The 22428-nt window shown below is 53.0% G+C and overlaps 5 protein-coding genes and 1 pseudogene across 6 annotated transcripts, besides 1 other annotated feature; 2 read left to right on the top strand and 4 right to left on the bottom strand.

The window, feature by feature from the left end:
- Positions 1–408: 408 nt before the first annotated feature.
- Positions 409–2032, bottom strand: NCS57_00128100 (annotated as a pseudogene). The gene is made up of 5 exons: positions 1894–2032; positions 1663–1841; positions 1576–1612; positions 1454–1521; positions 409–1398 (listed from the first exon to the last, which is right to left on the bottom strand).
- Positions 409–2032: a sequence feature.
- A 2241-nt stretch (positions 2033–4273) lies between these two features.
- Positions 4274–6718, top strand: NCS57_00128000 (Zn(2)-C6 fungal-type domain-containing protein; the record flags this gene model as incomplete). The annotated part of the gene is made up of 1 exon (XM_053051350.1): positions 4274–6718. One exon carries the CDS (start codon positions 4274–4276, stop codon positions 6716–6718), a length of 2445 nt encoding a protein of 814 aa, XP_052919865.1.
- Positions 6719–8757: 2039 nt separating this feature from the next.
- On the bottom strand, positions 8758–10419 carry NCS57_00127900 (uncharacterized protein; the record flags this gene model as incomplete). Its single annotated transcript, XM_053051349.1, has 1 exon — positions 8758–10419. One exon carries the CDS (start codon positions 10417–10419, stop codon positions 8758–8760), a length of 1662 nt encoding a protein of 553 aa, XP_052919864.1.
- Positions 10420–12881: 2462 nt separating this feature from the next.
- NCS57_00127800 (MFS domain-containing protein) lies at positions 12882–14442 on the bottom strand (the record flags this gene model as incomplete). The annotated part of the gene is made up of 5 exons (XM_053051348.1): positions 12882–13311; positions 13381–13483; positions 13552–13846; positions 13908–14113; positions 14190–14442. The coding sequence occupies 5 exons, from the start codon at positions 14440–14442 to the stop codon at positions 12882–12884; spliced, it is 1287 nt and encodes a 428-aa protein (XP_052919863.1).
- A 428-nt stretch (positions 14443–14870) lies between these two features.
- Positions 14871–17269, top strand: NCS57_00127700 (Zn(2)-C6 fungal-type domain-containing protein; the record flags this gene model as incomplete). The annotated part of the gene is made up of 3 exons (XM_053051347.1): positions 14871–15380; positions 15451–17121; positions 17180–17269. Exons 1-3 carry the CDS (start codon positions 14949–14951, stop codon positions 17267–17269), a joined length of 2193 nt encoding a protein of 730 aa, XP_052919862.1. The 5' UTR covers positions 14871–14948.
- A 715-nt stretch (positions 17270–17984) lies between these two features.
- Positions 17985–20994, bottom strand: NCS57_00127600 (uncharacterized protein; the record flags this gene model as incomplete). The annotated part of the gene is made up of 3 exons (XM_053051346.1): positions 17985–20375; positions 20425–20536; positions 20603–20994. The coding sequence occupies 3 exons, from the start codon at positions 20992–20994 to the stop codon at positions 17985–17987; spliced, it is 2895 nt and encodes a 964-aa protein (XP_052919861.1).
- Positions 20995–22428: the final 1434 nt, after the last annotated feature.

The raw sequence follows: 22428 nt of genomic DNA, 5'->3' as shown, positions 1-22428 counted from the left end.
GCGGTATTTGAGGGGTGTTCAATTGGGGCGTTGGTGTTGAGAAGTGGTTGGTGGGCATTTGCTTGTGATTATGAGCGCGACTTTGGCCGAGTGAGGTTGAAAGTGGAGCCCCCTGCATTTCTTCTCGGAGCCGGGATCGGAGATGGATAAATTGATGGGTTATTTTACCCCAAGATCAAGATCAGTTAGAATACACCGAGGTGCACAATTTTGAATGCCAATTGGGTCTGTTTTGCTTGTCGAGTTGTGTGGCCGTGTAAGACGTAACTAACACGATACACACAGCTATGCCAACCGTCTTACCAACACCAACACAGGCACGACACACAAATCTTGATCATAACTAAACATTTATTCGGTTCTGGTACTATCGTGTGCAATTCGCTTGCAATATAAGTTTCTAATTCATCATGACTCATTAACCTGGCTCGTTTCCTGAACATGTCCCTTTTCCGCATCCCATTTCTTCACCGCAACCTGCGTCGTCGTAATCGTCTTGACACGGATGCCAATTCTCTCTCCCACTTGAGAAATCATGGAGAATCTTTGACCACCTTGAATCTCTGTTTGCACGTTCCCTCGGATCTTGTCTCCCAGTCGTAGATGGGATTGGGCCTGCTTCTTGCTCCGCTTCTCGATTAGAATCCTGAACGAGCTCATCTGTCGCAACTTTGTTATCGAAGTTTTTAGCTTGACTCGGAGAGTCTCTGTGGAATTGTTCTTTCCCGTCTCGGGTCGGCTTCTGGATATAGGTCGACTAGATGGAGGCCGACTCGAAAAGGCTCGACTCGACGGAGGATGGCTCGACTCTCGACGACTTTGCCATTCTCTGTCGCTAGGCGAATCCACGCTCGTGAGCGAGGGCCAGATGTTTGGGAGGCAGGCGACAATTACCAAGGAAGAAACTTCGACATCCATCCAGATAATCCGGTCGCGATAGTCCCAGACTGGTTTCATCTTGGCGGCAAAGTCGACCATGTACCACAGACGGAAGCAAGAGACTGCCAATGCAAACACTCCGAGTGCGAGCATGCCCGTCACTATCAACCTCGGTCCAATCCCAGTTGAAAGTCGATGAACTGACAGGAGCACGCCTATAAAAAGAGCGGCATTGAATGCAATATCAAATCCAGCTGCCACGTGTGAGAGAACTTGTTGGTTGAAACACTGGCCGTTTTCTGGACTTTGGGTCCAACCGCTCCATGGAAAGTAGACTGGTGAACATTGAAATATACGCAAGAAAACAAAAACGATTGTAAAGATGACGATAAACGCCGTGGCCGTGTAGGAGATAATTTGGTGTCGGCTCCGAGGGAAGATGCGGAGGCACACGAGGAGGACCGCCACTCTCGATAGGCATAGACAGGCAAGTTCGAAGACTTCGGCGATGTAGACTATCTAATCATATTATTAGACATGGTTGAAATAATTCGCATTCATCGATCGCGCATACCTTGAGTCCGTCTGTAACATTTTGCACAGCGGTATCCCAAGTGCTCAAATCGGCCGTCACAAACCAAGCTAGCAGATATTGTTAGCATACCTAGTCCATTACCAAAAGACTACCCATCATACCTAAGTGAACCAAAGTGGCAAAGACTGTGTAGAGAAGCTTGAAATACTGTCAGACCTGGTTCTCACTCTCTTGACGTCTAATCTTACCCCACAAATCACCATGACATGGTCATCCAAAGAGAGTCTGCTGCAGGTTGCCCAGCTCGAAAACACTCGTAGCCAAGGGCTCAGCCATGCCGGGATTTCCGCTGCGAGTAGAACGTAGTGGTCGTTTCGCTTGGAATCGGGTTTTGTGCCGCACATCTGGCCTCGAACATGTGCGAATCCTGGTCGTTGTTAGATTCGAGGTACGAGATCGCCGCTGAATAGAAATCATACTCAGTCGTTCCATACCAGAGCATTCGCGAGAAATGCAAGTATCGACTTCGCGGTCTGGGTTGTCTCCATTGCAAAGAGCGGTGGCATTTATCCCAGTTCCGCTGAATGAGCCGCCATACGACGACTCAAGGCATTTTGACTATCACTGTCAGCAGGGTAAAAATGTCGGAGACAAACCACTCACAGCACAGATTGGTAGCCCGCCGGTTGACTCAAACCCATTGGCGCATACTCCAGCAATGAGCAACGGCGAGCAAATTGCCCAGGACGCGAGCTTCATACCCGTTGACTGGCATTGAGGCAGATTACTAGCAGGTCAAGTCACGACAAAAATTTCTTTTGCGCAGAAGCATCAACTCAGACTGATAAATCCTTTGGTGCTTGGCCGCATCTATAAACCCCCCGGATCGACAATGGACAAAGGGGGGCCCTACACGTGTAGTGCAGGCATGGCAGCTGCATGCAACTGTAACGAGAACTAACACTAGCTCTGGGAGCTATAACTGCCATGGGAAATCCCTGTAGCCATCGGCATTGCAGAGGTTTAGCATTGAGGATCGTCTTAGGATCGCGGACGTGCTCTTACACAGACCAGCCGAACGGGCACAAATTCCATTATGCGGCTCGGAGTCTTAATGGCACGGATGCTTAAATTGCTTCTCAGAATAGCGACTGTGGTAACATTCATCTCGGTTGCCCCGGTCTGAGTACTGAGTCCATCAAGATCCACGGCTTGACCGATGGACTTCCATCAAGTCCTTGGGCATATTAAGATGCAACCCCCCTATCGCCGCATTGAGGGCGCCCGGCTTATGCATAAGTCAGCAAACCAAGAACTTTGCGAGATGTACCCTCCAGTCCTGTTCCCTCCTTGTGCGACGCATGGGTTGGCCCTAACCAGGAAGTATGCAACCTCAAGAAGCTGTAGCCACTCAGAGCTGGGCCAAAGACATCTGTTGAAGCTCTTTGCACCAAGAATTGAGCTCACACTGGAGCTTTGACCAGGCCAAAACTGGGGCAGCGTCGTACGAGAGCAGTTGCATGCTTCAGGTGAAACCGCGGGCTCCTTTGGCGATGCAGCAGCGCATGATCCAGCCCGTGAAAATTTCTCCCCGCAAGTTGGAGGGTTGAACAGAGTGTACACTGGGGATGGAGGCTTCTCGGGGGCAGTTAGATTAGAGCATGACAGCTTTGCCAGATGAATACCAAGCACACAGACTCTTTGCCAGTGCTATAATTAGACGGCGATGGATGTTAGCTTCGATCAGAGAAGTCTTCCAGAAGACTTCTTCTGGATCCCTTAGACCGCCACTTGCGAGTCAGAGTCAGCCTGGCTTCCCAGGGTCCATCCGGTGCCACATCATCCCGCGTTAGCTTTCCAGCTCGTCGACGCAAGAGGGGGAGACCTGAAACTTGTGGCGAGTGAACTTTGGTCCTCAGGGACAGCGAGCTGCAGGTGTCACGTGGGTACGAGGTTGAAGCCGTTAGAGTGTGAGAGCCGTGTGATCGGATTCTTGTATCGCCAATTGAGGACCCGAGGCTATTGTATGAGAAACGCGATCAGACTTGTGACCTCAACATGAGGCTCACTCGGTCTCAAGGGTCCGCCGGAAGCGCATGTGCCGAGGTTGGCGTGTCATCAAGTGCTCGGTGAGGCATCGGCGAGAGGATTAAGCAGCTGGACAGAGGACCAACGGAGCCGAGGATTGCTTACGCAGCAAAGATGAGGTGCTCGACGTTTCCACGCGCTTGAACGGCTCTGGAAGCTGTCTTTTACACGGCGCGGCTCCAGTGGGTTCGGCTGTTGGTGGTTTGTAACGGCAACGTTGAGTGGTCCCGGTCGGCGATCCATCGGAGGTCCGAGCTGGCCTTTCGCTTGATGATGAATATCATCGAGAAGAAATTCACGATTGAAGAGCCAACTTTGTAGTATTAATTCGCAGAAAATTCATGAAGGACGGTGCTCTGGTTGCCTGTTGCTCATTGCCAATCACGGCCCTGTCTCAGAGTCTTGGGCGGGAAACTTTGGAGTGCGACAACTGACAACCCAAAGTATCCCCTTGCACTAACGGCATGCTGAGTCATCACACCCCCACAGCTTCAACCCCCAGATGGCCAACCCTTGGATCCTCCTCGATCGTATCTCCGCTCGGCGTTGACAACCTCAAATGGGGCAGCAAAACTTTTCTACGCAAGTTATCAGATCAGATTGATAAAGAAATCCCTTTTGACTTGCTGATGCCCCCCGGGTCGGCCCAGCGAGCGATTCCTCCTCCTTGACCTTCGTAACTCCGAACCCGCAAGGTCCCAGCAACGCCCCGGCATTGGGCAATCTTTTTTGGTTTGAGAGGCCTCTAACCCATCGGCTCCGGATCGAACCATGACTTCAGACCGAAGTGAGACCCCGGACTCGGACGGTGACCGAAAGCCTGGGTCCATCAACGGCTCCGGCCAGGCGCCCGCCCGGAAGCGGCAGCGAGTCCGACTGAGCTGTCTCGAGTGTCGTCGTCGCAAGCTCTCGTGCGACCGGGGCTTCCCGTGCGAGCGTTGCATCAAGAGCGGCACGCCCGACCGTTGCAGCTACGAGTCTCGCAATGGAGAGGTAGTCAATGCCTCCTCGGGCGTGCCCCCGCCCTTTGCCCAGCTCGACTCACGCCGCTTCGTCGATCCAACTACTGGCCTGTCCCCGCGGGACCCAGAGTTCGTCCGCCAGGATCACGATCGGATCCGACGCCTCGAGCTCGAGATCGCCCAGCTCAAGAACCAGATATCCCGCACCGGCGTCTCCTTTGATGGCAGCACCGTCGCTGCCACAACCACCTCGCCCCAGACCCAAAAGGATGACGCCCATCCTGGGGAGCCCGACCCCTCCGTCCGCGAAGTACACGAGTCCATCGAGGCTACCAACATGTCTGCCGATAAGGGGGAGCTTCGCTTCTTCCGTGGCCGGGGCTTCCGCACCCGTTACTTTGGTCCCCATAACGCCAGTATGGCCTTTGTCGAGTTGACAGGCCTCTGTCCTTTCATGAAGGAGACGGCGGATGAATGGCTTCGTCCAGTCATCCTCCATGACCGAAAGGACCGCAAGAGAAGACGCGAGGATCGTGAAAAGATCTTTGAGCAGTCGGACCCAGAGTTGGAGGCCCTGCTGCCGAGCAAGGAGGAGTCTGATGCCCTCATCGATGTCTACCTTGACCAGTTCGAGCAGGTCCATCGCATCGTTCACATCCCTACGTTCCGCAAGGAGTACGCCGAGTACTGGGAGCCCGGCTCCACCAAGCGCTATGCTGCCTTCACTGCCCTCATCCTCGCCATGATGGCCGTGGCAAGCTGTGTTCACACCCACGATAACCTCAAGTTCATTGGCATGATGTCCAATGCCCGTCACTGGGCAGAGCGATGGATCAAGGCCTGCGACGAGTGGTCGTCGAGGCAGAGTCAGAAGCATCGTCGCTTGATTCACTACCAAGTGGCCTGCCTCTTGTATCTGGGCAAGAGGGTCAACACCATCAAGAAGAAGCGCTTCTGGACTGGCTCCGGAGCCTTGATCCAGGACGGAATTGCGGTTGGACTCCATCGGGAGCCAAGTCACATGGCTGCTAAGATCACCGTCTTCCACCAAGAGATGCGTCGGAGAATCTGGGCGACGGTCCAAGAGTTTGATATGCAGGCGTCGTTTGATCATTGTCTACCGACGCTTGTGAGTCAACTTCACTACGACACCAATGCGCCTCGCAACCTCGACGACGAAGACTTTGACGAAAGCACTACGGTTCTCCCACCTGGGAAGCCTACCAAGGAGTACACCTTTTCCTCCTTCCAGCATCTGGCTCGACAGAGTCTACCGCTCCGCCTGGAGCTCAGCCGTTTGTTGACAGGCCCATTGTCTGACATCGACTATGACCAGGTGATTCGATACACCAACGATTTGACGCAGGAGATCGATGCGCTACCGTCATGGGATATGAACATTGATAACACCAAGGGGAAGAAAAATCCATTGATTGCATATACGCTTCTGCATGTGCAGCTGCGACAGTATATCATTCCACTCCATCAACCATATTTAAAGCTCCGCAAGCAAAACTCCAAGTATCAGTACTCGGAGATTATCTATTACAACGCGGCACGGGACATTGTCCTTTTGCATGACAAGCTCTATGAGCAAGGGGTCCGCAGCCTCAACTTCCTCCGAGAGGATGCGCTCACGACAGCCATCAACCTCTGCAGCGTGACAATGCTGCAGCCTCGAGGATCGACCAATATGATCATGATCAACTCACATCACACACTCAAGCTGATTGAGAAGTGCATTGCGATGAAGGAGGACCGACTCCTTCGGTGTGGCAACAATGAGCCGTGGGGATACTCGATCATGTGTGCGGCGCTGGGACTCCTTGAGGCGCATCTGGGAACCAAGGAGCCAGAGGTTGCCAAATCGACCTCAGCAGAGAGGTTTGTCAACCTACACTACCGACTCCTTGCCAACCAGGAGCCTCCAGTGTCCGGGGAACAAGTATCAGGACCGATGAATGCGGTGGCAGGTGGCCCAGCAACAATGGGGCCGGCACCCAACATACCGCTACACGACCGGCCAAAGGTAATGAAGCTTGAGTTCCATGGCAGGGCGTTTCCTAATATTGGTATCCAGTCGGTGACCCCCTTCTCGTTTACGCCGACGATGCCCTCGGCTCCGATCGACCCAAACCAGGCCCCTTGGATGATAGGGGGAGACCCCGCTCAGCCTTTCAATCTGGATCCGAGTCTGGAGCTGCTAGGGCTGAATCTGAACGAGATCTGGGGCGAGTCCTGGGAGCTGGGTTAATCAAGAGCAGAGCAGTGCGTGCGTGCAGCGGGGTTTGTCTGACGCCTACGTAATAATAATAACTGCTGTGGATGTGCTGTTGTGCCTCTCTGAGGGTAACTATGCATGGGTACTGGTACTTATGGACAGGCGTTATGTTATCATGGGAAGCGCTGCCAGAGCCAGACTTGTTTCTATTTTGATGATACCAGGATTCTTCTCTCTACTCAACCAACATCTTTCGACATGAGTCAAGCACATATCGACGAGTCTGGCAGCCAATGCCACGATTCGGCTCATGTGTCTTGGAACAAAAGCAACAGAAACATTCTTGTCATGCTGTGGGTCTGAATATTGACCCTACTCCATACTGACAGGCTATACCAGAAAACAATTGGTGTGCGTTCAATTGGCTGACTGACTGACTGACTGACCGACTGAACCCTGGTGCTCTGACCCAAGCCCTTGACTGACGCATTATCCCAGAGAATAGGTTGAAATTTTGCAGATGCCATACGGATACCTGCCTTATTATTGTCGTCCTCTCGACTCGCCATCATGTGCAAATATTGGACAAACTGACTGCTGTTCAGAATACTGACCATCACGACCCAGGGCCCAATCTTGCTTGTGGGCGCCGCCATCATCATCTCGCCCTAACGCTGCAGCTTGGCGCTGCGGGGTCACCCCGCCACCAACGTCTCGTCTACCGAACCGCCAACAGCATTTTGTTGGAAATATGGTCAATATAAAGAATATCGTTATGGAAAATGAACTTGTTGATGATGCTGCGGGGGTGGATGTGAAGATAAGACTGAGGAACGAAGATGAGGCAGTGACGGGCCCTCTGGTGGGATGGCGTTTGTACCAGGGTGGATGAAAAGACACGTGCGCTATTACTACAACAAGACGGTGGGGATCAAGATGTTGTTGCAATTGGCAGCTCAAATAACAATAAAAAATGAACCTCAATCTCCCTTTAGTCTCCGTAGTGGGATGGATAGAAGGGTCACTGTTTGTGAGACAAAGGCTAGAACTGGATCAGCGAGTGACAACATGGCTGTATCCAAAGCTCGCTTTTATCAGTACATCGAGAGCATTACAACGGCGGTAACTTGATGATCCGGTTGCTCTCCGACCATCGTAGGGTCACGTTGCGCCATAGGGAATCACATAGTCTCCTCGAGTACAAGTCATGTTCACCATCCATCTCATTGCTGTGACTACCCATGTTACAGAACCTCCAGACACACAAGTTTCCTTTTCATAGATTCTCCTTGATCGTCACAACAATTGAAAAGGACAATTACAGTAAGAGGAAAAAGAAAAAGACTAGAAAAAAGAGCAAAAATCTAATCCTCCCTGTGAGGGGAGGATTCGATCTCAAGATACCAAGGTTATTGCAATATGTATTTGCCATTGCTCCAAGTGATATCATATAGCGCCACAAGGGTGCGATAGAAGAAATGGGCCCCGGTCTAGACTTATCAACCCAGTTCCCATCCATTCATCTCACTTTGAGGCAAATGCAGCATCATCCATAGCAGACAAGGCGAGCCAGACGGCTCACTCCAAGTAAGCATGAGTATGACTACCAAAGTCCATTTTTAGATTGGTCTGGGCCAGTGATCCTAAACTCATCCTAAGAATGTCAAAGTCTACTCTCATACCCAGTTTTCCTCTTCAACACTCGTCATCCTCATCAGCCCTATGGATTAAGCTTATGGGTTAAGCTTCTGGATACTTCAGCTACATGTTGGCACCTCACACAATTGGCAAAACTGTTTCACACCCAATTTTTGTCAATTAACTACCTATCAGATCCCAAACACAAGACTTCCAAAGCAACCCCCTAAACCTATAGTATAAACTTTTGGACAGAGAAATGAGTGCGCTGTCCCAGGATTACATTGAGAAGAGAAACGAAAAACCAGAGAGCGTCACGGCTGTGTATTACCCGTTCGTCATCATCATCATGGCGTCCCAGAACCAGCCATGGCCATGGCCTGAGAGCCTCCGGCTCGGTCTCCGGACAAGAGACCGTCCGGCAAAGTCGTCGCTTAAGCGCAGCAGCACCAAGCAGTGCACTTCTTGGGGTAGGTGCAGGTGATGTCAAGCTCGATGTACTTGACGTAGTTGCGGCCGTGGCTGCCATATCGGTCGGTTCCGTAGTTGTTGTTGTCGTCGTTGTTACCGTAGTGGTTACCGTAGTTGCTGCCGTAGTTGTTGCCATACTTGTTGCCGTCCTTGTTGCCGTCCTTGTTGCCGTCCTTGTTGCCGTAGTTGTTGTTGCCGTAGTTGTTGTTGCCGTAGTTGTTTCCGTAGTTGTTGTTGTTGTTACCGTACTTGTCGTCGTTGTCGCGCTTGTCCTTGTTTCCGTTGCCGTAGTTGTTGTTGTTGCCATACTTGTTCTTGCCATCCTTGTCCTTGCCGTACTTGTCATCATCATGGCCATACTTGTCCTTTCCATCCTTGTCCTTGCCGTACTTGTCATCATCGTGGCCGTACTTGTTGCCGTACTTGTCATTGCCGTACTTATCCTTGCCATAGCCACCATAGCCGTGACCCTTCTTGGGCTTGCACTGGTCGTCGTCGATGCCAACCCAGACGCTCTTGCCGCAGAGCTTGGGCCATCCGGGGAACTTGTCGAGAGGGACGACGCACTTGTTGCCCTTGCAGTAGTCCTTGGTGAAGTTGAGCTTCTTCTTGTACTTGGGGCCCTGGGTCTCGGTGGTGTAGATGCCCAGGTAGGCTGTCTTGTCGCTCCACTTGTCCCAGTCGGCGTACTCGACAAAGAGGCACTGCTTGCTGCCATACTTGCCCCAGTCGCCGCAGGGTGCGATCTTGCCCTTCACCTTGTAAGAGTCACCACCCTCACAAGTAACAGATTCCTCAAAGGTGCCGGAGTAAGTAGGCTTGGAGTAGTCCCAGGACTGCTTCTTGCACTTCTTCTTGTTGTCGGGGCAGGTCTTCTTGCAGGTCTTGTGGCCGTAGCCGTAGCCGTTTCCGTAACCGTAGTCGCCACGAGCCTCAAGGCCATCCAAGTCGCGGGGGTGGTAGGGCTTGTAGGGGCACCAGTTGCAGCGGCCAATGTCCCACTCGTAGGTCTTGCACTTGTCCTTGCCGTGGCCGTAGCCATAGCCGCCCTTGCCATGACCGTACTTGTCGCCATCCTTGCCGTAGCCATCCTTTCCGTGGCCGTACTTGTCCTTGCCGTCCTTGCCATAGCCGTCCTTGCCGTAGCCATCCTTTCCGTGGCCGTACTTGTCCTTGCCGTCCTTGCCATAGCCGTCCTTGCCATAGCCGTCCTTGCCGTAGCCATCCTTTCCGTGGCCGTACTTGTCATGGCCGTCTTTGCCATAGCCGTCCTTGCCATAGCCGTCCTTGCCATAGCCGTCCTTGCCGTCCTTGTCATGGCCGTCCTTGTCATGGCCATCCTTGCCGTACTTGTCTTTGCCGTCCTTGTTGTGGTCCTTGCCATAGCCGTCCTTGCCGTCCTTGCCGTCCTTGCCATCCTTGTCATGGCCATACTTGTCGCCATAGTTGTTGCCGTACTTGTTGCCGTAGTTGTTTCCGTACTTGTTGCCGTAGTTGTTGCCGTACTTGTTGCCGTAATTGTTGCCGTATTTGACGTCTTTGTCCTTGTCACCATAGCCTTCAGGGGTGGCAGAGGCGCCGGCAGCAATGAAGCTGAGGACAGCGACGACCTGATGAAGCTTCATGTTGAAAGATGGGGTGTGTTGAGAAGAAGATAAAAGAGAGTTGAAACGAGAGTGGAGATAAGAGATCCGGAGCTGGGTGCTGAAGGAGCTTGTGGGATGAGGATGAGATCTGGATGAGAAGGAGTAGGTTGGGGGAGGCAGACGTCTCCTTTTATAGATGAAGTGAGGGCATATCCATCCAGATGTCTGAGAGCGTCTTGGAGTCTGTTGCTTGAGACTCAAACATCAAGCTTCCCCATCCCATACCAACGGGGCTGGCACTGGGCCCAAGCCATCGAGGTCTTCCCACGAGAATTCCCGCGGGTTCAACACCAGCCTCGAGGGCTACCGCCACATGGATCGCCTATGTCCTCTGGTTGACTTTGCGACAAGCTCAGATAGTCTCAAAGATCCGTGCTCCAAGTGCTGACCCCACACAGCTTTGATCTCTCCCATGACCTGACCTGACTTTGAGCCTCATTCCGCATCCGAGCGGCTTCGACGGACAGGCACAACCCTATCCTTGCATATTGAGTTACGTTTAGATGACGGACTGCACCGTACATGCATGTGATGTTCAAGCTCATATCCTTGAACGGAAGTGCCCACTCCTGGAGGACCGCGAATACACGGACTCGTTTCCGGCCTCCATATTGGCTGATTTGATCCAAGTTCTCAAAACAAGCTTCTCTCGAAAGGGGGTCAGCGAGCGGGCCGAACGGTATAGGCTCGAACCGCTGCCCCTTCATCAAACGGTGCGAGCCCGTCTCTCCGCAATTCTTCGGCACATCTTTGATTCGATGACATGCACAGTTGGTGCAGCTGAATATGGGCCTAGCCCGGGAGTTGCAACGGCTCTCAGCTCAGGGCAAGGAGAAGAGTGTGGCGATAATCGATAATTAACTTTAAGTGCAGGGGCCGATAGAAAGCCAACGGGAACCAACCTCTTGGCCTTTCGCCAAAGCAAGGGGAACCAATCAAGGAGTTAAACCTCGTCGGCAGTCGACGATGCCGCATGCTTAGGGCGAGCCACCCGTTCGTATATGCAACAGACGTTGTGTCTCGCCGTTGACGGTGTGGCCTCGGAACGCCATGGCTGCAGAGTTGATCGACTGCATCGGGAAGATCGTTCAGGTACCGGCATTTGGGAATTGGCCAACATGATTGGCAGAGGAGCAGAAGTTCTGTCTTTCAGCTCCGAAACTCTTTCTGGAGTCAATCTCCTTGCTGACAAGAGCTTGCCAATCCAGCCTCGCCGCGGACAGCTCGGCGATTTTCCATCCTTTCCTCCGTGCGAACGGCAGTCACTGCGTCCGCTCTTACCGTAAAGATCTCCGCAAAAGAGTTCAGGTCCAAATGCGGGTTTCAGGTAACCCTCGGGGCCGAGAACTCTGGGGAAATGAGCGGCACATCGGGGCCTAACATCACCGTTGTGTAATGTGTTATTGTGTGGCGTCCAGCCGGTAGAGCGATTCCCCGCCATGGATCCTCGCCCAATCGGTCCATTACCTCGAGAAGCAACCTTGCGCCTCTCGTTTCCCGTCTTCCGGATCGAGGGTAGAGCGGTTGAGCGGCCGAGGGGGAGAAACGAAACGAAACATATCGTGGAGCCTTGCAGCGTTAGGGTGGTTCCATGTTGATCATCTCGGAAACAAAAATAAGTCAAAGCCAAACAAAAATATGCCAGCGTCAAAGCATCATTGGCCGTCGTACAGGTGCAATGCAACCCTTGTAGCGGATAGAGATGATGCAGGTGGAGGAACAAGATCTGCCCCTGGTGCATCTAGACCAACTCTATTCTCGTCGACTATGCCCCTTCTTGGCGGCCTTGGCTCCTGAAATCAGAGGTACACTTTGATGACTAAGGCGACTTCCTTGTCTCGTTCCGCATGTTGAGAAAGCACGACCTCTTTGACAATGTGTGTGGCACCTTCCCTCTGGTAGTCCATTCCTCAAGGAGGATCTCAACGCTGCTTGACTAACGCCTCCAGTTTCACAATCTATTTCCAGCTCAATGATGAAGTAATATCAAATCTCCCAAACCTCAGCTCCCTAACCAGGACAAAATTTCTGGTGCCTGGATATCTCGCTTATGCTTACACTCAGAGCCCGAGCGGCAGGTATGTGCGAGGTGCTATGAGGTCACCTTGATACTCGATGGCTTGCAGCTTTGATTGGCAATGTTTCGCCACAAAGAGACAAGTTATTTTTGCTTACTGTCAAGCTTGCAACACTCTTACAAGCATCAGAGATGGTTCATGAGAGAAGAAAAAGTCAATAACACGGCTCAGGCCAATATAAGACATGGCGTTCAATAATCAGGTTACATGGTCTATGCAAAACACGCTTTTGGATCCCTTCTACTGCAAAGTCAACCCCGTTAAACTTTTTACCTCCTCTCAGCCTCAGGTACCCCTTCAACCTTACCCTCTTCTCAACGGTTCCCGTCTCCACGCGGAAAGACATGGCAAGTTCCTGAGGCGTCAGATCTTGGCTGTGAGCTTCCAGCCCCCCAACTTGACCCGGAGTAACGCGACCCCCATCGTGGCGATCAAGAAATTAACTCCGCCAAACACTGCTGCGAATCGGTAGCTGCCTCCGTCGTCTGCGACGATCGCTCCGGCGATCGGTGGACTCGTCAGGGAGCCGATGGCAGCCAGTGACAGGATCGTGCCCACCCGGAAGCCAAGCTCCTCGATGGGAGAGATGCCTGCGATGAGCACGGGTGCGAGCCCGATGCCTGCGCCAGAGCTGAAGCCGAACAGCACGGCAAATGCAATGATGGCGCCGTCACTCCTCCCAGGGAGCCACAGGCCTAGAACCATGGTGGCGGAGAGAAGAAGCATGACTACCGTGACGTTGAACCGGCCGAGCTTGTCTGCAACGTAGTTGGGCACGGTCCTCCCAAAGAAGCTATCCCCGGACCCTCCGTTAGAGCTCCATTAAGACCAGAGGCTGACTTAAGTTTAGAAAAGAGCTTACCTGGCGCCGTTCATGATTGATACCAATCCTATGGCTAGAGACGGCTTCATTCCGTAATGGATTGCTTCTGTGACGATGTAATTGAACGGCACAAACATGCCCCCTTGCATCAGTGTCAGCAACTATCGATTTTCGGCGTCGACCAAAGACTCGCTGGGTAGTAGCACTTACAATAGAGAAAGAAGGACGATACAGCCAAGATACAAAAGTTAAACTCGCGGATGGGCTTTAGGTAGTCCATTATGCTAAAGGGCTTGGGCGAGTGTCTAAGGTTTGAGGTGATGGTCAGGTTGGACAAAAGAAGCATACCCAGGATGAGAAAGGCGCAGATGCGGATGGCCCAGCCAAATCCCACCTTTGGAATAAGGTGCTGTGCCATCTGGGGAAAGATGACACCCCCTACCGATGACCCGGCGACAACAAGTCCGAGTGCTATTCCTCGCTTCTTGTCGAAGTAGGTTTGCGCCTATTGACGATACATCAGAATGGGGCGATGAGGAACAGTCTGGGCAACGGGGGTAACCCACAGCGGTCAAGGCCGGGGAGAAAACAAGAGATGAGCCCACTCCGGAGCAGATCGATTGGCTCAGGAGGATCTGGTAGTACTTGCTCGAGATGCTGAGCATCATGAGGCCGAAGACGTGCATGATGGAGCCAATCAAGATGGGCACCTTTGGTCCGTAATGGTCGAAAATCTTGCCTCCGACGGGAGAGAAGAAAAGCATGCAAAAGACTAGCCCAGGTCAGGATCGTGGGTCATCATCCGGGAGGTTGTACCACATGAGAATGGACATCTGGGGCTGACTTACACTCGATTGACGTGATCCAGGAAATATCAGAACTTGAGTAATCTTTCAACTGGACTTGTTCGTACTGGGCTTGGAACAACCCAATGCAGTTGACCCAACCGAACGTGGCAAACAGGGCAGCCGAAGAACCCGCGACTGTCAGCCACCCTCTGGTCCCCCCCTCAGGGCTTTCTTGAGGTTTCTCATCCGTCTCCTTCTCAGGTCGACCACCCTCCAGGGTAGTGACGTCGAGAGTGCTGCTCGTGTTGGACATTGTGAAGTCGGGTTAAGATGTAATGATAGATGGTTGCGATTGTGCTGGATTGTCCTGAAGATTATTTTCCATGGCTTCTAGAAGGAAAGCGGTCATTTTATATGTCTATTTGTTCAGTATCCTCGAGTGTTAACATGACATCAAAATATACCCGAAGTTCGGCATCGGTTTAGAAGCCCGGTGATATCAATCAGGTGCGAAAATGACATGTAAAGACACTCTCATATTGGTCCACAATTGTCTGAATTATTCTGTCAGTATATCGTCGGCCAAAAGTTCGGCCTTGACAAGTTCGGGGATAAAGCTCGGCATTTCAACCCACTCACTTATATCCATCTCGGTGCTCTCATCCCCGATCGACTCATTCCCCAGACCGGCCTCAACTCGTCAAAACATCATCCATGTCTTCAGCAGCTTCTTCGACAGGCAGTCCTCGGCCCAAACGTCGAAGACGTCGACCGGCGCGGTCGTGCGAGCAATGCCGGCGCCGCAAGATTCGGTGCGACATGGGGCAGCCGTGTAATGGCTGCGTCCGGGCTCGGGTTTCGATGGAGTGCTCATACCGAGACGGGGGCTCCGGGGATGCGGCTGCAGTGCCTGCCAAGGACCGGGAGCTAGCATCTGCCGAGACGCATCCAGATGCAGGCGAGGGGGTCGGAGCATCTGGACGGAGGAGAGCAGCAGCAAGACCGGCCCTGGTGGGAGATTATCTCCGAGCTCAGATGCCACGCCAACCACCAAGACCGGAGACTGGCGATGACGTTCCATCGACGAATCAGGAAACCTCAATCTTGAACAATCCTCTACCCTCTCAGCCTCTGGTCTCGGCCTCGGCCTCATCACCCACCTGTATACCACCTCACACACCAAGACTTCGACGTGTCCCCGAAAAAACGAAGCTCTTTGGCCAGACACACTGGCTCCATACAGCAGAGAGGGTTTGTTTCCCTTATCTTTGACTGATGTTCAAGACTCTTCATGAAGTCTTGATGGCTGACATTCCATCAGTTTCCCATCTCGGGATCGTTCCACCCCGTCCAAGTCGAACCATGGTTCAATGATGCCAAAGCCGATCTCATCGAAACTTTGCAAGAGGCTCGAAATCTCCGATTCGCTCTCAAGAAACAAAACGCAGCCAATATTGAGCAGCCTATCCGGGACTTGCGTGAGACTCTCCCCGTGAAGGAGACTTGCGATGATCTCATTCGGTGTTATCTCCGCACCTTTGAGCCCATGTACCGAATCATCCATGTCCCGTCCTTTTGGAACGAGTACAGCCAAGTGTGGGTGGGCGAGCACGCTTCAACCCTTCAGCCTGTCTTTCTTGTCAAGTTGACCTTGATCCTTGCCATTGGAACGACCTTCAAGGAGGTCTCTGATGATGCCGAGGCCAACCACCTATGGCGGCTTGCGCAGACGTGGATACAGAACGCACAGTGGTGGCTCACAGGGCCAAGCGAGAAGACCACATACAATCTAGATGGCCTTCAAGTGTTTTGTCTCTTGCTCCTTGCTCGCCAGACCACATTCAACTGCCGTGGCGCAACATCATGGCTCTCCTCAGGGTCGCTGCTCCGCGCTGCCATCACCATGGGGCTTCACCGCAACCCCAAGTTGTTTCCGGGACTGTCTCTGTACCAACGAGAGATTCGTGCACGTCTCTGGACCACAGTCTTGGAATTGTCTGTGCAGTGCTGTCTTGACCTCGGCCTGCCGCTTAACTTCTCCGACATCGACTACGATGCCTGCTCACCATCCAACTATAACGACTCCGATCTCGAATCTGGTTCTGAGCCAACGCCCAAGCCTCTGGACACTCCTACAGATTCGAGTCTGCAAGTTTTGTTAGCACAATCTCTTCCGTTGAGGGTTGAGGTCATCCGCCTACTCAACGATTTTCGGCATCAACAATCCTACGAGAAAGCTTTAGAAATAGGCACAAAACTACGTACCGCGTGCCGTGATGTGGCAGCCTTCTTCCACTCAAGGAAAGTCGCAGATGGCAGTTTTGCGGATACGTGCAGTCTCAGACCGAACGTGTTCCACCGGAAACTGATGGACATCCAACTGAGACGGTTCATCATGTTTCTTCATCGCGACTTCATGCTGCAGGCCAGGGCCGATCCCAGATTCTACCTCTCCCGCAAGGTATGCGTCGAGGCTGCCTTGGTTATCGCATCCAGCGACAAGGGGGCCGACCTCAACCAGCCCCTCCAACGGTGGGAGGATACATGGCGCCTTGCTCTTGTTGGTCGGGGATTGTTCAAGTGCTCCTTGAGCTTCGATGCCATGCTGATACTGTCCCTTGAGGTCATCACCCAGTTGCAGGATGAAGCTGCGCCGAGTTATGAAGCTGATGTCCTCGACGAGATGGCCAAAGCTACCCGAGCCCCCCTGATCCAAGTTCTCGAAAGCATGCAAGAACAGCTAACCCAGCTCATTGCACGAGGCAACACCAGTCTCAAGAGACTCTTGTTCGTCAACGCCCACCTGACGCAGATCCGCGCGCTAGAGTCAGGCCAGCCGATGAAGCAAGCGGTATACGAGGCTCACGCCCAGACCTTACGCAACTGTGTTGCGGTGCTGCGTGAGACGACGGCGGGCGCGACACCCCAGGAGTCCATGGCGACTGCAGACACTCTGAGCACCGACTTTTTCCCTCCCGAATTCTTTTCAGCAGTAAGTGGAAAGTGCCTAGATAAGAAGTTCTCAGTCATGTCGCTAACTAGTGGTCCAGGAGAATCCCATGGAGTGGGACATATCCAGTCTCCTGGGGATCCCTACCATGAGCAGAGACGGCCAAGCTCAATGGCCCGTATCATATTGATATCATCTCCCGGTTACAGAATTATATGTACAGCTCTTGAAATGCTGGAACAGCACCGAGTGTCCATAGTCCAATGGAAGGATAAGCTTCTGTTTTGCAGATGTCTTGAAGTCGACACAATGAAGCCACGAATACGATGCTGACTCTCTGGTCGTCATCTATCCATGTGTCGGACCATCAACTTTGCAGCTCGAACACTTGACTCGTAATACCAGCAGCATTATATTGGCTGTACGGCTAATGTACAATTGCAAAGCCTCCTCCCTGCTTCATGCCATACCTCCATCTCATCCATAGCCTCCCTCGACTCGTATGCATGTGGGCGACATGTCCTTGGTCCAGCCACCGCCAGGTCATCATGCCTCTCCCACCAAATTTTGCTCCGCCAACATGAATAGTTTAAGCATTATACCCGTACGCAAGCTGTGAGTTCCTCCCGCCTTGAAAATTAAATGCAAATTACCTCCCGTAGCCCTGTTTTGGCATATAGAAAAAAGCAACCAACTGAGACCCCAACGCCAAGGCTATGCGGTAAAGGAATGACTATCAGCGTAATACCATACGCCTTGGTAGTTGTTCAAAAACAAGAATTATATCAAAAATATGTCTCCTCCTTCTCCTCGTCTCTTCAGTATGCAAGAACGGCGACAGCGCTCGCCTGTCGCGTCAGCCTGACTCTGATATCCAAATCCGAGATGTGGCCAGGCGACAAGACTCAAAAGGCAACTCTACCTCCATTGAGCCGCAACGGCATTGGCCCGAGGGGCCCGTGCGATCCCAAGACCGAGGGCGAAGAGTGCATGCTGCCTTCATCTGATGACATGGACGAAATGGAAGAGAGAGAACTGAATCCCATGTGCCCCTTGCTCATTCCTCCGTTTCGACCCATCGAGATGCCGGGGTTCGCCATGAGGGCGTCGGCTCGGTCAAAGACGTTTCCGTGGAACGCCGCTGCGAATGATCCGTTCTGTGGTGTTGTGGGAACCGTTGCCTGCATTGCAGGTCCCAATGCGGCGCTCTGCGGTGTAATCGGGACCTGGGTTGGCGACATGCCGTGCGCAGGGAACGACGTGGGCCCGTTGTTGGCCATCGGTCGGAACAGATAGTGCCAAGGAGATTGGTAGATGATGTTGCTTGTCTCCTTGATACTTTGCTGGATCGGTCGCAGACGGGCCCTGGTGTCTGGCGGCAGTGGTACCGAGTTGGGACCATACTTGATCTGTTCGATCATGTCCGCCCAAGAATGGCTGAAGTTGCTGCACATTCCCCAGAAGCTTGCCTGCGTTCGAACGCCAGGCTCCTTCAACTTGATGAGCGAGAGTCTCTTCTTCAACGCCTCCGTCTGCTGGATGACGACACCACACCCACTGATCAGCCCCTTCCAGTGCTGAATAATGCTCTCCGGCGTACGCTGATGCACCGCGTTTCTAAGGCCGCCCATAAGCTGTACTTGGAAACTAGGCAGCGTCCGCATAACAAGATCTGTCGACTTCTGCAACGACAGGAAGATCTTTTCGAATTGTCGGTCCTCCTCGGTAAACTCGGAAGATATACCTCGGCTGCCTATCGAAGAGAACGACTCTCCAGATCGCGGAGTGGCCGAGGTGATTGTAGCAGTCCGTCCATTGCCGTTAACATATGTTGCTGAGAGACGCACTGGGACGTCAGTAGCAACACGAAGATTGATCGGATGGTGCACCAGAGTGCCATTCCGGTTGCGGGCTCCTGTAGGTCTCTCAACTGTTGGAGTAATCGATGGCTCTCGGACGTGCGGTCTGATGGTGCGGCTGCTGGTCGAGTCTCCCTCGGGTGCGATTTGCTGAGGGCCTTCTTCAGCGCTCAGAGACGCAAGTGTTACCCGAAGTTCCATGATACTGTTGTACAGCAACATCAAGAGAGACCGGATATAGCGCGCATCTCCATTGTTGACAAACGTATCGATGTTGTCGACCAGAAGCGTACACACATGCCCATACGCGCTGACGAGTGTATGACAAGCTCGGTGGACATTCTCGTTTTCCCGGTGCGCGAGGTCGTCAGTGTCGGCCAAGGCGTTTTCATGCTTCTGAATCTCCTGTTCTAGCTCTTCCACGTGCGAGTTTGTGTTGTAAAAGACAATCTCAAGGCTCGATCGCTTGGCAGATCCGTCGCTTGTGAGGCTCATCAACATCTGAATCATGGGGTGGATCTGAAATATCGAATACAGAATCCCTTTTGCTGCTTCAACAACTGGATCATACACCTTTGACTCTCGGCGTCGTTCAGGCAACACAGAAAGCCGTCTCACGTAGATCGGGCGCTGAAGATATGGTTCCGTTGGAGTCGCCGGACTCTTGGTTCCTATCGGTGTTCCCTGCATGGCCGAGCCATGACTTAGGCCACGGTAATGGCTGAAGCGATTGTTGACCTGCATCTCATCAAGAGTGCCCAGATCCGATGGCTTTCTCGAAACAATCCCCATACGTCTGCTGCGGCTCTCCGACCGGTCCGCTCGCAACAAACTCTCAGAGTTACTGCGGACTCGCTCGTTGACGTTTCCGATTGTGAGGGGCATGACGCCAGGTCGTCGAATAGCGGTGCTTTGCTGCGAAAGGCCTCGATAATGTGATCTTGAGGGGATCGGCGGTGGGCGCGAGCCAATGTTGGGCGATCGAATGTCTGACAAATCGGTGCCATTCACCTTGATCGGGAATCGCCCACTGGCAACCCTCTTTAGCGGGAAGCGGGGAGTCTCGGCCCCTTCGCTCGACTCGTCTCCCGTGTTCTCAGCCTCGAGTCGGCCATTGAGTGCATGTTGTTTCAAGAACTTTTTGATATGTGCAGTCACTGCGACTTCTGTCACCTCGCTATCCCTTAGAAGACCCTCGTTCGGTGGGCTCGGGGCTTGCACTTGTATCGCGTCTCGAGGTGGAAAGCTAATGGGATTTCCTTCAAACTTGATCACTTGGAGGGAGCCCATGTCGGCAAGACAGAGAGGGAGTTCTCGAATCTGGTTCTTAGGAACGGATAGGACTTTCAAAGACGAAAGTCTGGCAATGTCGGGAGGAAGGACTCGAAGCTGATTGCGACCGAGATCGAGGATCTCTAGAGACTTCAGATCGCAAAGCTGTTACTTGTCAGAAAATGCTTCTCAAGGTTAGAGACGAGAGATGTACAGGCATGGGGAACTCCTTGATCTGGTTGCCCCTGATGTTGAGGTATCGCAGTGAGGTGCATTCGGAAAATCGGGCTGGCAGTGATGAGAGCTGATTATGTGACAATGCTAGTCTGGACACCATGTAAGTATCAGTGCCCGGGCGCCTGGTTAGAGAGGATCCCAGCGAGGGCACAGACCGTTCCAATTCACCCTTGACAATATCGACTACCTCCTCGGGCAGTTTTTGTATGCCTTTTCGGCTAAGATCAATGGTGACTCCGGTCTTGAGCCCTGTGCCGACGGCGCTGGCCTCAGCAGCTTTGTTCTCACTCTCGAGGGCGTTCCGCATGGCCTCGCGCGCGAGGTTGATGACCTGGGCAGACGACATGCCGGCGGTGGAGAGGGACGAGCTAGAGGGAACACCACGCAGGTTAGGAATGGGGGGAGGAGGCGGCGGCGGGCCGTTCGAGGTGGCAGCCGAATTCGGGACGGGGCGTCTCCCAGATATATGGTTCTCGGGCAAGTTCCTAGGAACTGGTTGTGATGCTGAGCCGACAGACGAGCCAGCGAGTCGGTCTGGCCACTCCATGGCGGAGGAAGGATAATATGAGAATGATCGGTTGAGGCAGGCAACGTGCGGAGAGCGCACTGGTGGAGTAATCGATCGACGGCGAGGGCGTTAGGAATTTCGATGACGGGTATGTCGATAGTTGTGGATGAGACGTTTCAGAAGCCCCTCTATGGCTTGTCTTTGCGTTTGTCTCTTGTTCTCGACCAGAGCGCAGGCGCAAACGCAGACGCAAGCGAAGGCCCTCGGGTCTCAAGCGGAGCAAAGCCCGCGATCGAAGGTTCTTGTTTAGGCCAATGAAGGCTGTGCCAGCGACGAGTGCGACAGGGTCATGGTTGTTGGATAGGAAAGGCCAGCAGGCGGCGCGTGGTTCAGGTTCGGGCCTGTTCTGTTGAGACGGAATTGAAGTCGATTGAGGTTCGTCGTCGAAGAGAGGTAGGGGCGAGAGGTGCCCGGTGGCGGCAATCGAGGAGGATTCGGCGGTCGAAGCTGACCCAAGGATGAGGATTGCTGAGGATTGCTGAGGAAGATGCTAGAGGAGGAAATGGGGCGGGAAGGGCCGCGATGATGAGCTGATGCGGACGTGGAGGCGATGAGGTCGGGGCCAGGACTCCGTCTTTGGTAAGGTAAGGATGTGTGGTGAGAATAGCTGGGATGTCCCCCGTCTGTCTCCCACTTTGGTCTCTTGGCCTGCTGCTTTTATCGCGGACTGGCTACGTCGAGCTCAAGGAGTTGCAAAAAAAGATCGCCAAAAGAATCGAGACTGCAATGGGAGCTGGATCGACGGGGGATCTCAGGCACATGCTGCAACCAATGTTAGGTAAGGTGCCTTAGCGCCTTGCTGAGAAAGTCTTGGCTGCCCACTTGAATGCTACCGGCCAAACTTAGCATCCAGAGAGTCCACCTCGGGCAAAGGAAAATGCTTTGGCTACCGCAACTCAACTTGCAGATGCCTCCCGCCCCTCTCGCCGCCTGGAGGATTTTTTTCCACTTCCTCCCAGCCACCCCTGTCACCCGCCGGTCCCATGTGCTTAGATAGGGGATAGCGCACCAGATCTCCTTGAGTGCGTTAAGGCTACAGCCGGTTACTTGACCCACATGACCTTAGTCATGACGTAGGTACGAGAGGGGTACGGCGTAGTGCTCCATTAATTATTTCCACCTAAAATACCATACAAATCTTTTTGAAGATACTCATGAGCTCCCAATCAATCCCTAGCCAGGCACTGAGTGCCTCTGATCCAAGTATTATAATTACAGAAGAGAATAGCCGCCGCGAGCAGCCAGCCGATTTCACCTGCCGACCTGTATTCAACCCGGTCCCTAGCTGCGGCACCAATTTCCTCCCGGTGATGGTGCCTGATCGCGACCTCGAGGTCAAAGAGCTGCCCCAGCAGCCTCTTGACCTCTTCCATCACTTTGTGCCTTATTTCCTAGTCGCAAAATGGGTTAAAT

Source organism: Fusarium keratoplasticum, chromosome 1 (assembly GCF_025433545.1).
Source record: "Fusarium keratoplasticum isolate Fu6.1 chromosome 1, whole genome shotgun sequence".
NCBI lineage: Eukaryota > Fungi > Ascomycota > Sordariomycetes > Hypocreales > Nectriaceae > Fusarium > Fusarium keratoplasticum.
This window is presented reverse-complemented; position numbering and strand designations above follow the sequence as displayed.